The sequence below is a fragment of the Tachypleus tridentatus genome, chromosome 2 (assembly GCF_004210375.1).
Source record: "Tachypleus tridentatus isolate NWPU-2018 chromosome 2, ASM421037v1, whole genome shotgun sequence".
NCBI lineage: Eukaryota > Metazoa > Arthropoda > Merostomata > Xiphosura > Limulidae > Tachypleus > Tachypleus tridentatus.
This window is the reverse complement of record NC_134826.1, coordinates 51,622,808-51,638,027: the sequence shown is the minus strand read 5'-3', so window position 1 is coordinate 51,638,027 and position 15,220 is coordinate 51,622,808. Positions and strand designations below refer to the sequence as shown.

General features: G+C 34.5%; 1 protein-coding gene across 1 annotated transcript in view; it reads right to left on the bottom strand.

Annotated features, from left to right (window-relative positions):
• LOC143243793 (glucose transporter type 1-like) overlaps positions 1–15,220 on the bottom strand; it is a 147,974-nt gene that overhangs the window by 18,525 nt on the left and 114,229 nt on the right. Inside the window, exons 5-6 of the mRNA XM_076487457.1 lie at positions 10,420–10,518; positions 168–328 (exon numbers count right to left, since the gene is read on the bottom strand). Of these exons, the coding sequence (XP_076343572.1) occupies positions 168–328; positions 10,420–10,518 (260 nt within the window). The remainder of the gene's footprint in view (positions 1–167; positions 329–10,419; positions 10,519–15,220) is intronic.

Below are 15,220 nucleotides of genomic sequence, written 5' to 3'. Positions count from 1 at the left end.
TAAAATAGTAATTATCTGTTTAACCAAAACGTAAAATAATAAAAGCAAAAAACAACGAACGGTCTATTAATTATTGAAACTTTTGTGCCAATTATATGCATGAAAAACACAATAAGAAAGTTCTTTTTAAAACAACTATATCATTGTTATACCCTGGTGTTTCTCACCTTCCCCATCGGTTAGCAACCGCTCCCCCTGAAATTCCTCCGACCATACCACCTATTGCAAATATGGAGACGGTGACGGACCACAGGAATTCTTTGAAGCTTTCTGTGATAATTTCTTGCATTCGTCTCTCGTATATGTCAGATATAAATTCTTTAATAAGCTGAAAGACAAGTGCACTATATACTTATATATCATATTTACTGAGTAACACACCAATAAAGATACACACTGTACGGAAACAGCAAAGCATAAGGCATACCAAATTCCAAAATATCTGGAAGTCATTGACATAAAGTTAGACACCAAATAAGTACATTTAAAGATTCATTCCTTCATCAGTCTACAGTTTTGTGTTCTGTTTCGTTCTTTACTCACCAGTAATTTTAATGTTACTGAACGACTGACATTTTTTTAATACTCAGTTTCGTCAAGTAAGCTGTTTAATATAATGAAACATGTTCAAGCAGCACCTGTCTGTTCTTTCTAGGGTGGACTTCTGGTCAGCAGTGGACTTTTGATCAAAGATGGACTTTGGTAAATTTAAGTTAATATGACATGCGGGGCAAGTATGCTAATAAGTACACTCTGTCACCTCTCACCCAAATTCTACCCACATGATATTTAAAGGTGTTTTATAGTTTATCAAAAAGTACTTCGTAAGTATTGGGAAGATTGTACTCCAGTAGTGTATTTCTTTAATATTTATAAGTTTCACTTAAAAACACACCAAAAAAAAACAAAACAAAACGGGGCCCAGTATCGGTTGTGAAGTCGTATATGTTTCTTTCTTTATTGTACATATGTATGCATTAATTTTTTACAATATTCCCAGTTATGTGACACGTGGTCATTCAAAACCTTCTAGTGAATGGTTCAGAAAAATAGTTTTAATAATAAAAAAGACCGTATTTTTGCAGACTCATTTCATTTCATGATTTCATGTTTTAACACTTGTGTTTATAAGTCATATTTGTGTGTGTGTGTTCATTACTTCACTTGATACAATTTCGAAAGTTCATGTATATATACCGTTTGTACAAACTAAAGCATTTTAATAAATGTTGTATTTGAATTGTTTGACAATAATATCTGTATCTGTATATTTTTGTGTGAAAACCAGAAATCTTGTTAAAACTGTATAGGTAATTATATGTTTAAATGAAAACACGCCCTCACCCAATAAAAAAGTCTTTTTGTGGTTCTAGTAAACAGTCGTCAATAGAACAACCGATTCTGTAGTAATTTTACGTTTCCACCTACTTTAGATTTAATTGTTGGCAGAACATGGGCAAAACATAACGTTTTAAGAAATAAAAAGTAACATGGCTACTGTATTCAGTCAGGCTGAAACATTTGATATCTAAAGGTAAGACAAATGTGTATTCTATAACTTACAAGATAAAGCAAGGATAAAATTTATTATGTCTTACCGAAGACAATAGGTTAATGAAAACTGATAAAATGGTATTTATTGTTTTGTAGTACAAAATAGACCTATTAAAATGATCAAAGTAATTTGTTAAATAGAAATTGAGAGTATGACGTTTATTACTATATATATATATGTATATAAACGTATGAATATGTACGCGTGGGTGACATTTTTATTGGTAACAATCTGCAGAGGTTACTAAGCTTCATTAAATTTTTTTTTTTTTTTATCAAAAGACAGTACTTATAAAGTTTGATAGACTTGATAAAAGAATGAGACCGGTAACAAATCACTTTCCTGGTTTGTTCAGCGATAAAGTTAAGGGTTTGTAATAATAAAAATAGGTTTTCGATACCTATGGTGTGAATAGTAGCAACAAAGAAAAATAAAAAGGCGCTTTCTGAAACAACTGCTAAATTCTAACAACATGTACTAACATTTAGGCTTAGCAGACTAAACTGATAATTGTCAATCAACATATGTACTAGCGTTTAGGCTTAGCTCGGTAAGCTATTACTTATCTAACAGTACATGTAGTACTCGTTTTTACAATTATAAACAAATGTGTAATCATTCTTTCTTTAAGCTAAGCAATACAGAATAACGCATTTTAACAAGTCGCTTTACATTCTGAAACTAACATAAGTCAATAGTATAACCCTAAGAGTAAGACAAGTGTAAAACTTGTTATTAATTAACTGAATAAAACAACATTGTCTTTGATTTAAGACGCTTACCAAGTTTTTATATAATTTCTTTGTAGAGGGAAAAAAACACGTCGTTACACTATACAATAGCAGATGAGGTTGGATAAGTAAAATTATCATAGTAATGAGTACCATCATTTCCCTTCGTCAAAATTCTAAGTTTATCCTAGATTTCTATCAGAAAGCAAATTATTTTGTTAGTTTTCAAAGTTGGCCGCGAGTTTGAAAATTTGAAATAATTACTAACCAATTAACGTAATTATTAGGGTAAGTAAATGTTATTAGCACGCTACGAGGGAACAAAACACTGCCTGCTGCTATTTAATTGCCAGTAAGAAGACAACGAGTTAACTTCCCCAGAAAATTTACGCGCGAGCAAGGTTGACTACGCCAATGGTAAAAAAGAATTAGAAATAAAAAAAGCCAATACGTATATTATAAAATGATGTTTGGAGGAAAGGTTCAGATAATCTAAATCATGTATTAGTACAGTTTTCTCCGTTTTAATGATTCTCTCATTTATATTATGTCTAAGTTATTTGTAAAAATTGTGCGTTTATTTCCTTGCAAAACATCTCATTCTATACTTCATTAAGTTAAAGACAGGTTGTTCGCAATTTCTGTTATACAATAGTTTTTTAATGTTTTAAGGACTGCGTATAACTTTTTATTATATTTGGAAGAATAGCAGAATGGTCACTAGGTGGTTGATAATGGTGTCCTCGAGTGGTTTTGCACAAAATTCAACAAACAACCAAATAAACTCATTAAAAATATACAAAAAAGGTAATTTCAAGGTCTTTATAAAATATATTGGCAAGCCCAAAGACAAAGAAAAGGGTCGTTTATTGAAATAAAAAGAACTTTGGTTGGTGTGTTAATCTTTATGCAATCCAAACAAAGATAATCTTTCGTGAACTAATGTACTTTAATATTTTATAAGTAATACATTGCAGTAGTTGATAAATGTCAAAATACAGAATAAGTTGAATAGACACGTGAGGGAAGAAGACAAATTAATTTATCTTATCAGAAATAAGGATAAAGAGTTAAGGTGAGGATTACTTAGGCCTTATTCAAGCTGGACAACAATTAACAGGGCGCTTGTTCTCAGATGGCTAGTCGCTAATATCATTCCTGCGCTAAGTTGATTGTCTCATGACTATGGGAAGGAAGTAATATTCATGGGAAGAAGAGGTATATTTTGGTGACTCAAACAGACATTAGGTAACGTGTCAACTTTAATCTATTAAGTTTTATTGTTAACCAGAAAGTGACAAAAAACAAAAGAGAAGGAAATCAGTATTTCGTCTCTCTGAATATTGTTGAAAATCGTGAGAAAGATTGAAAATTGAGATACATTTCTTCCCTTTTATAAACTAAATCCAATTGGAAATGTTGATTCTCCAGTGTATTTATTACATTTTATCATTTTATTTTACTATAGCCCCCCAGTGGCTCAGCGGTGTGTCTGCGGACTTACAACGCTAAAAACCGGGTTTCGATACCCGTGGTGGGCAGAGCACAGATAGCCCATCGTGAAGCTTTGTGCTTAATTCAAAATACATACATTGTACTATAAAAGTACAACTTGTAACTTAATTGTATTAAAATGATTGTACAATTTCAAAACAACAAACAAAAACATGGGTTTTTAAATTCATGACATGAGTTTCTTAGTCAACTTTCGGCCAATAAATATAAAGTCAGCTTCTCTGAGAATTAATCTTTCCTTAGACCAGCTGGTTCTTCCTCCTGAGTTCGTACTTCACTATAGAAATCTGAAAATCAGATCACAGCGAAGAATTGAAGGCCAATTAGTATGGTAAGTAGTAATTGTTGAGGTCAAAAGCACATCAGGAGAAGATTAGCGTCAAGTTAAAGCTAAAAAGTGGATTCGGTTTCATTGACAACTAATTATCTTTGAAATTAACAAATAAAATTGGGAAATTATTTTATTATCAAGCTGTTTCGACTAGGCTTTGAAGTGACATACTGCCCAGAAGTTTGTAGTGGTGCATTATTATAGGTTTGAAGTGACGTGGAAAAAATGTTTGAGGTGATAAATTGTTAAGGGTTTGAAGTGACGTAAAATAGTTTGAAGTGATATATTGTTAGAGGTTTGAAGTGACGTAAAATAGTTTAAAGTGATATATTGTTAGGGGTTTGAAGTGACGTAGAAAAAAAGCAATTATGTTTTCAAAGTCCGACACAATATATTGCACGTTTAAAAAAATCCGATATAAAAATTATAAGCTATTTAATAACCATGAAAAATAATAAAAATATTTTATTCGAACGAGTCGCCCTCCAGTTAGACAGCGGTAAATTAACGGATCTAGACCGCTGAAATGCAAGGCTCAGTTCCTCGCGGTGGACACAGCAGACAGACCAATGTGGTGTTGCTCTTATAAAACATCTAAGAACTCCAATCGCTTAGAACACTTAATTCAACAGCATTACATTTCATTTTATAAATACTATTGCATAATTATTAATACTAGACGATTTTTGGTGTACAAACATTCCCTAAGTGGAAATTCAATCTACATACATTCTTGTGTGTCTTTAAGACTTGATTACCCTTAAACGTTGTCCAATATGTCATCTTAATTTTAAGTTCAACTTTGCGATAATAGTTTAAAAATTATTTTTTGTTGCTCTTTGAATAGTGTCAGGAACTTTGTTTTCGGTCACTGAACCTAAAAATCACTTAGCGGCTAGGTCACACTTAGTAGAGGTGGATAAAATAGCGTTTACAGTCCAGGAATAATTTGTAATATCACGAATTAAGACTGTCGGTAGGCCACACTTGTGGTATTTGAGATATGCATATGGGCAATTTAGTTATAGCCTTCCGCTACCTATGGAAAATCTCAAACAAACCACTTATCCTAAACTAGATAGTTTTTCTTGTTTGCGACTTCGATACTGCAAAATACAAACATGACAGTTATATTGTGTAGAAAATTCTAACATTATCAACAACAGTAAGTAACATTACTTCTGAGGGGCATTATTAGCTCCAGTGTTGTCGATAACAGTAAGTAACATTACCTTCTGAAAGACGATAATAGTTTTAGTGTTGTTGATAACAGTAAGTAACATTACCTTCTGAAGGGCGTTAATAGCTCCAGTGTTGTCGATAACAGTAACTCACATTACCTTCTGAAGGGCGTTAATAGCTCCAGTGCTGTTGATAACAGTAAGTAACATTACTTTCTGAAGGGCGTTAATAGCTCCAGTGTTGTTGATAACAGTAAATAACATTACCTTTTTAAGAAGGCATTTATAGCTCCAGTGTTGATGATAACAGTAAGTAACATTACCTTCTGAGGGGCGTTATCAGCTCCAGTGTTGTCGATAACAGTAACTCACAATACCTTTTAAGGGGCGTTAATAGCTCCAGTGTTGTTGATAACAGTAAGTAACATTACCTTCTAAACGACGATAATAGTTTCAGTGTTGTTTATAACAGTAACTCACATTACCTTCTGAATGGCGTTAATAGCTCCAGTGTTGTTGATGACAATAAGTAACATTACCTTCTGAAGAACGTTAATAGCTCCAGTGTTGTTGATGACAATAAGTAACATTACCTTCTAAAGGGCGTTAATAGCTCCAGTGTTGTTGAGGACAATGAGTAACATTACCTTCTGAAGAACGTTAATAGTTTCAGTGTTGTTGATAACAGTAAGTAACACTACCTTTTTAAGATGGCGTTTATAGCCCCAGTGTTGATGATAACAATAAGTAACATTACCTTCTCAGGGTCTGAAGGACGTTAATAGTTTCAGTGTTGTTGATAACAGTAAGTAACATTACCTTCTGAGGGGCGTTATTAGCTCCAGTGTTGTCGATAACAGTAACTCACATTACCTTTTAAGGGGCGTTAATAGCTCCAGTGTTGTTGATAACAATAAGTAACATTACCTTCTGAACGACGATAATAGTTTCAGTGTTGTTTATAACAGTAACTCACATTACCTTCTGAATGGCGTTAATAGCTACAGTGTTGTTGATGACAATAAGTAACATTACCTTTTGAAGGGCGTTAATAGCTCCAGTGTTGTTGATAACAGTAAGTAACATTACCTTCTGAAGGACGTTAATAGTTTCAGTGTTGTTGATAACAGTAAGTAACGTTACCTTCTGCAGGACGTTAATAGTTTCAATGTTGTTGATAACAGTAAGTAACATTACCTTCTGAGGGGCGTTATTAGCTCCAGTGTTGTCGATAACAGTAAGTAACATTATCTTCTCAGGGGCGTGAGTAGCTCCAGTGTTGTTGATAACAGTAAGTGACATTACCTTTTCAAGGGCGTTCATAGTTCCAGTGTTGTTGGTAAGAGTATGTAACATTACCTTCTGAAGAACGTTAATAGCTCCAGTATTGTTGATAAGAGTAAGTAACATTACCTTATGAAGGGCGTTAATAGCTCCAGTGTTGTTGATAACAGTAAGTAACATTACCTTCTGAAGGAAGATAATAGTTTCAGTGTTGTTGATAACAGTAAGTAACGTTACCTTCTGCAGGACGTTAATAGTTTCAATGTTGTTGATAACAGTAAGTAACATTACCTTCTGAGGGGCGTTATTAGCTCCAGTGTTGTTGATAACAGTAAGTGACATTACATTCTGATGGGCGTTATTAGCTCCAGTGTTGTTGATAACAGTAAGTAACATTACCTTCTGAAGGACGTTAATAGCTCCAGTGTTGTTGATAACAGTAAGTGACATTACCTTCTGATGGGCATTCATAGTTCCAGTATTGTTGATAACAGTAAGTAACATTACCTTCTGATGGGCGTTATTAGCTCCAGTGTTGTTAATAACAGTAAGTAACATTACCTTCTGAAGGACGTTTATCGCTCCAGTGTTGTTGATAATAGTAAGTAACATTACCTTCTGAAGGACGTTAATAGTTTCAGTGTTGTTGATAACAGTAAGTAATGTTACCTTCTGCTACACGTCAATAGTTTCAATGTTGTTGATAACAGCAAGTAACATTACCTTCTGAGGGGCGTTATTAGCTCCAGTGTTGTTGATAACAGTAAGTGACATTACCTTCTGATGGGCGTTATTAGCTCCAGTGTTGTTGATAACAGTAAGTAACATTACCTTCTGAAGGACGTTAATAGCTCCAGTGTTGTTGATAATAGTAAGTAACATTACCTTCTGAAGGACGTTACTAGTTTCAGTGTTGTTGAAAACAATAAGTAACATTACCTTCTGAATGCGTTAATAGCACCAGTGTTGTTGATAATAGTAAGTAACATTACATTCTGAGGAGCGTTAATAGCTCCAGTGTTGTCGATAACAGTAAGTAACATTACCTTCTGAAAGACGATAATAGTCTTAGTGTTGTTGATAACAGTAAGTAACATTACCTTCTGAAGGGCGTTAATAGCTCCAGTGTTGTCGATAACAGTAACTAACATTACCTTCTGAAGGACGTTAATAGCTCCAGTGTTGTTGATAACAGTAAGTAACATTACCTTTTTCAGAAGGCATTTATAGCTCCAGTGTTGATGATAACAGTAAGTAACATTACCTTCTGAGGGGCGTTATCAGCTCCAGTGTTGTCGATAACAGTAACTCACATTACCTTTTAAGGGGCGTTAATAGCTCCAGTGTTGTTGATAACAGTAAGTAACATTACCTTCTCAGGGTCTGAAGGACGTTAATAGTTTCAGTGTTGTTGATAACAGTAAGTAACATTACCTTTTTAAGATGGCGTTTATAGCTCCAGTGTTGATGATAACAGTAAGTAACATTACCTTCTCAGGGTCTGAAGGACGTTAATAGTTTCAGTGTTGTTGATAACAGTAAGTAACATTACCTTTTTAAGATGACGTTTATAGCTCCAGTGTTGATGATAACAGTAAGTAACATTACCTTCTGAGGGGCGTTATTAGCTCCAGTGTTGTCGATAACAGTAACTCACATTACCTTTTAAGGGGCGTTAATAGCTCCAGTGTTGTTGATAACAGTAAGTAACATTACCCTCTGAAGGGCATTCATCGCTCCAGTGTTGTTGATAACAGTAAGTAACATTACCTTTCGAGGGGCGTTAATAGCTCCAGTGTTGTTGATAACAGTAAATAACATTACCTTCTGAAGGACGTTAATAGTTTCAGTGTTGTTGATAACAGTAAGTAACATTACCTTCTGAGGGGCGTTATTAGCTCCAGTGTTGTCGATAACAGTAACTCACATTACCTATTAAGGGGCGTTAATAGCTCCAGTGTTGTTGATAACAGTAAGTAGCATTACCTTCTGAAGGACGATAATAGTTTCAGTGTTGTTTATAACAGTAACTCACATTACCTTCTGAATGGCGTTAATAGCTCCAGTGTTGTTGATGACAATAAGTAACATTACCTTTTGAAGGGCGTTAATAGCTTCAGTGTTGTTGATAACAGTAAGTAACATTACCTTCTGAAGGACGTTAATAGTTTCAGTGTTGTTGATAACAGTAAGTAACGTTACCTTCTGCAGGACGTTAATAGTTTCGATGTTGTTGATAACAGTAAGTAACATTACCTTCTGAGAGGCGTTATTAGCTCCAGTGTTGTTGATAACAGTAAGTGACATTACCTTCTGAAGGGCGTTCATAGCTCCAGTGTTGTTGGTAAGGGTATGTAACATTACCTTCTGAAGGACGATGATAGTTTCAGTGTTGTTGATAACAGTAAGTAACATTTCCTTTTGAGGGACGTTAATAGCTCCAGTGTTGTTGATAACAGTAAGTAACATTACCTTCTGAAGGACGTTAATAGTTTCAGTGTTGTTGATAACAGTAAGTAACATTACCTTCTGAAGGGCGTTCATAGCTCCAGTGTTGTTGATAACAGTAAGTAACATTACCTTCTCAAGGGTGTTAATAGCTCCAGTGTTGTTGATAACAGTAAGTAACATTACCTTCTGAAGAACGTTAATATCTCTAGTATTGTTGATGACAATAAGTAACATTACCTTATGAAGGGCGTTAATAGCTCCAGTGTTGTTGATAACAGTAAGTAACATTACCTTCTGAAGGACGTTAATAGTTTTAGTGTTGTTGATAACAGTAAGTAACGTTACCTTCTGCAGGACGTTAATAGTTTCAATGTTGTTGATAACAGTAAGTAACATTACATTCTGAGGGGCGTTATTAGCTCCAGTGTTGTCGATAACAGTAAGTAACATTACCTTCTGATGGGCGTTATTAGCTCCAGTGTTGTTGATAACAGTAAGTAACATTACCTTCTGAAGGACGTTTATCGCTCCAGTGTTGTTGATAATAGTAAGTAACATTACCTTCTGAAGGACGTTAATAGTTTCAGTGTTGTTGATAACAGTAAGTGACATTACATTCTGATGGGCGTTATTAGCTCCAGTGTTGTTGATAACAGTAAGTAACATTACCTTCTGAAGGACGTTAATAGCACCAGTGTTGTTGATAATAGTAAGTAACATTACATTCTGAGGGGCGTTATTAATTCCAGTGTTGTCGATAACAGTAAGTTACATTACCTTTTGAAGGGCGTAATAGCTTCAATGTTGTTGATATTAGTAAGTAATATTACCTTCTGAGGTGCGTTATCAGCTCCAGTGTTGTTGATAACAGTAAGTAACATTACCTTCTGAAGGACGTTAATGGCTCCAGTGTTGTTGATAATAGCAAGTAACCTTACCTTCTGAAGGTATGTTAATAGTTTCGGTGTTGTTGGAAACAGTAAGTAACATTACCTTCTGAAGGACGTTAATAGCTCCAGTGTTGTCGGTAACAGTAACTCACATTACCTTTTGAGGGGCGTTAATAGCTCCAGTGTTGTTGATAACAGTAAGTAACATTACCTTCTGAAGGATGTTATTAGCTCCAGTGTTGTTGATAACAGTAAGTAACATTATATTCTGAGGGGCGTTATTAGCTCCAGTGTTGTCGATAACAGTAACTCGCATTACCTTTTGAGGGGCGTTAATAGCTCCCGTGTTGTTGATAACAGTAAGTAACATTACCTTCTGAAAGATGTTATTAGCTCCAGTGTTGTTGATAACAGTATGTAACATTACCTTCTGTCGGACGTTAATAACTTCAATGTCGTTGATAAGAGTAACTAACATTACCTTTTGAGGGGCGTTAATAACTCCAGTGTTGTAGCCAAATTGGAACATTCCAAGGACGGCAGCAATAATGGCAAACACCAACATACAGGTGAGACCTTCCTAGAGATAATAGAAATAACAAAACATACGACTTGCAAGAGACCTTTCAGCTATGTGTACGTGCAATCTCAGCTCTTTAAAATAAGAAGTTAGTATAATCATTCATGAAACTAACACATCTATAGGATAAAAACAGGTAACTCATAAAACTAAATCTTCTGTAGGATAATAACAGATAAATCACAAAACTAAGACTTCTGTAGGATAATAACAGATAAATCACAAAACTAAAACTTCTGTAGGATAATAACAAATAAATTACAAAACTAAGACTTCTGTAGGATAATAACAGATTGGTCATAAAACTAAGACTTTTAGAATAATAATAGATAAATCACAAAACTAAGACTTCTGTTTCATAAAAACAAAACTAGAAACTCAATATCTAAAGCGTTTGTGAAAGAGAAACCTGCATAAGATTGGTTTACCTTCCAGAAACTCTCGGTTTTTCTGGTTTCTTGTTTCAAAAGTTAATAGATTAGTGTTACTCCATTGATAAACATGCGTAATGATGACCTGCTTAGACAAACTTGCCTCTATTTTCAAGATTAGTTCATTATGAAAATAAGTTTAAAAATCAGCAGGAGTCATCTGTTGTATATCCAAAGCTAAAACACTAATACAGATTATAAGTGATATACTAATGAACAGATCGAAGTAAAATACAATATACACATTTTTCTCCGTCTATCCCCACCACCACTACCAATGACTCAGATAAAAGCCTGAAGGCTTAAAACTCTAAACATCGGGCTATCGAAACCTGCGGTGAGCAGAACATAGATAACCAGTTGTGTGTGCAAAATTGTGCTTAACAAAAAAACTAAACCAAATTCCCTCTATATATACATGTGTGTGTGTGTGTGTGTGTGTGTATAATTTGCTGTTTTTAACTCTAAAACAAGCCGAAACAAAAACAAATTAAACAAAAACGCTACATCAACTGAAAAGATCCCAGGGTACAAGCTACAATGTAGGATTATAAAATAATCCTAAGTTTTGAAGGTGACTGAAGAAGTAGGACCCACATAGCGGTGGGGATACACCGTCTACCAGTCTTAACCTTCTTTCGCCAGTTTCACATAAGAAATAAAGAATAGCTATGGATATGGAAATAGAAAGTAGGAGAACGATATGTGGGTGTTCAAACCCATAACGTCCCACATCTATATCACCCTTCATTGGCTGCAGACAGTCGTAGGAAGGTGACTGCTTTTCCAAGTAAAGAATTAATTGAAATAAAAATTAAAGAAATAAGGTACTACCATTTGGAGGTAAGTAAGATGACAACTTACCACTTGATGTTAGCATTTCAGCCTCCAATATAGTAGAAAAACATTAATTGACAGCACAGCAAACAAACTATACCAGCATGAAGCGTTCCATCCAGCTGTCCAAACTAGTATAGCTCCCAATCACCACCAATTCATCAAGTCTACTGTGACTATCATGCTTTAAACAAGCCTTTATATGCGGCAAGGTGTACATCCGCATAAAGTAGTGCCAAGTTGATATATGACCTTATTCATAACTAAAAATAGTTATTAGAAATTTAAAGTAAAATTTCTGTAACTGTTTTTTTTCCTTATATTTATTCAATACGTTCTTGTAATTGCTACGATATTTTTCTATTTTACAAAATTAATTTATGTAAGTAATAGGGTGAAAAGTATTTAGAGCAGGGCACATGACACATCTCTTGTAATTACATTTTATAATATCTGCAGCGATATAATTACTATACTCAGCTCTCTAGGCTTAATTATTGTTTCACAATATATCATTAGTTAACGCTGTTATGCTTAACTTAATAAGGATTGAACAATGTAATGGAAAATGCGACATAGTCAGCGACAAATTACATACATTGTATATATTTTAGTGAAAATAATTATATTTTAATGAAGTTAAATCGTAAAATAAGTAAAATCGTACATATATATATATGTGTGTACATATACAGAATTAGATTTAACCAAGAAAACATATAGGCGATATACAAACAGGAGTCCAAACTACGATGTAATTGTAACTGAATAGTTAGTTTACCATTGGCGTAACATATTATTAAAGAGGAAAAAATTAAAATAATTTACATTCTAGTAGCATATATTATCTACTTCAAACTGAGTACTAGTCACCTGGTTCTTTTAGCTGATGTATCTTTATTATAGTAATGAACAGTTCATTGATGTTTGGCAACCATCTCGTTAACTGATAAGTTGGCTAAGCCTTTTTCACACTTTCTCTGGTTTTCTATTGCGTGACTGTCACCTGGCAACACGACCTGTTTTCTGATGGTTTTTATACTTTATACAAGTGGCCCAGATATTCATTTAATACATGTCTGAGTGTCACACAGACACTTAAAATGTGGTAAAAATGTTACTATATTCGTCAAACAGTTTGAGAAACCTTCCTTTTTTCCAGGATGTAGTTTTTTAGTTTATTTCGTGAAGAATAACCGAAACAGGAAATCTGGCAGTAAACCAAAAGACCAAATATTTTAATAAGATGAGAAACTATCACTTTACACATGTTTTAAAAGTAATTAAAATTAATATCTTAAGGATATTACTAATTATGTATCTTCAGTTTTAACTGGCAATGATACAAGATTTCTAAAAGGGCCTTTATAAAAATAAAATAGTTTTACTGTTAAGGTAAACCAGGAACGACAGGGTTTGATATAAACATAGCATCCAAAACCAATCACTGTATCTCTTTTATTTATGTTTAATTTGGGGCAGAATTGAGAGAACATGATGAGCAGTATCAAACTAATTACACTGTTTGAAGTTAAACACAAAGCTACACAACGTGCCGTCCGTGCTCTGCCTATCGCGGGTATCGAAATCCTGGTTCTAGCGTTATAAGTCTGCAGAGATATAACTATGCCAATGGAGGGGGCTAAATTAATGGTGTTGAAAAGGAAAGCAATGAAATATACATATATCGAATAATTCCCCCTCTTGGGCCCGGCATGGCCAGGTGACTAAAGCACTCGACTCGTAAGATGAGGATCACAGGTTCGAATCCCCGTCATACCAAACATATTTGCCCTTTGAGTCGTAAGGGCGTTATAATGTGACAGTTGATCCGACTATTCGTTAGTAAAAGAGTAGTCCAAGAGTTGGCGATGGATGGTGATGACTAGCTGCCCTGACCTGCCTTCCCTCTAGTTTTACACTACTCAATTAGGGACGACTAGTGCAAATAGTCCTCGTGTAGCTTTGCGCGAAAATTTAAAACAAACAAACAATCCACTCTCTTTCTTCAGATTTGAATTTGGATCATTAGCATGATCTAACTAAATAGTTATACTATATTTATCTATGCATAAACGCCAATGAGCTTCTTGTACCGTGCCCCCCACAGCGATTCAACTCGGTATTTGAGTCTTCACACTTTTTGAAGAATACCTGCGGATAATAAAACAGTGGAAAAATTATTAGCATTGAAGTCTGCGAGATGGGAGAAATGAGTCTTGAAACAAATTATATCACGAATGTATAGATTCGGTTATTTAAGCCACCGAATCTAATGTTAAAGAATAGGTAGCTTAATGTTTCATTAATAGAAAAATTCGGTTCTTTTGGAGAAACATTTTTGACAATTTTTGCCCTTTGTGAGAAAAATGGATATTTGAGTGTTTTTATTCGCAGAGACTATCTAGGTTAGTGTTATAATGACACTAATATTACGTCTCTTTTGTGCACCTAGTTGAGTGTGTGTGTGTGTTTTTTCTTATATCAAAGCCACATCGGGCTATCTGTTGCGTTGTAACTCCGTAGACTTGCCGCTGTACCAGCGGGGGGCTCTTTGTTTTGAATCTCGCGCAAAGCTCTACGAGGGTTATTTGCGATGTCCGTTCCTAATAGAGAGAAGGAAGGTAGTCATCACCGCTGACAGTCAATGTTTTAGCTACACTTTTACTAACGAATAGTAGCATTGACCGTTACATTATAATGTCCCAACACGAGAAAGGTCTAGTATGTTGAGTAGGAGCGGGAATCGAACCTGCATATTGCAAACCGAGTCATGCCAGGCAATCAAGACGTAAGCGCTTTAAAAAGGTGTAAATTATCCACCTCCTATGACATAATTTCGCTTTGTATAAATTTATAAGTCTCCCGGACAGCGATACGTTTTTGACTTAAAAAAAAAGTTAAAATCCGGTGTTTTTTATTTTTTGTGATGGACACAGTCCAATTGGCTTTGCTTTAAAGTAAACTGACTAATAAAATTGATAACCTTATGTGTACTATAATGTTTTGGAAGCCAAGGAAGTATCTTATTATAGAATAAGATCTTGACCGACTTTACATTTAGAATTATTTAAAGCCAATAGAGAAAAATGCGAATCCAAAAATAAAATGCAAATATTCTTGATAAATCGACCTTACTTGTACGAAAACTTTTGTTAATGAATCCAGATATTTTTGGATGTTTTAAAAATTAAACCTGATATACTTAAGATACCTATTAAGGTAAAGCACAAAGCCAAGACCAATTATATGTTAAAGCTTAAAGCTACACAATGCTATTGACGGCTCACCCATGCTAGACGTCTTTAAAGTTGAAGTGATAAATTAAAATAAATTCAGCTGGTCAACATTACCCACTACTAGCTTATGGACTATTTTAACCGAATAGTGGGATTTGACTGTCACTCTCATGACCCACTCACGGCTCCAGACCG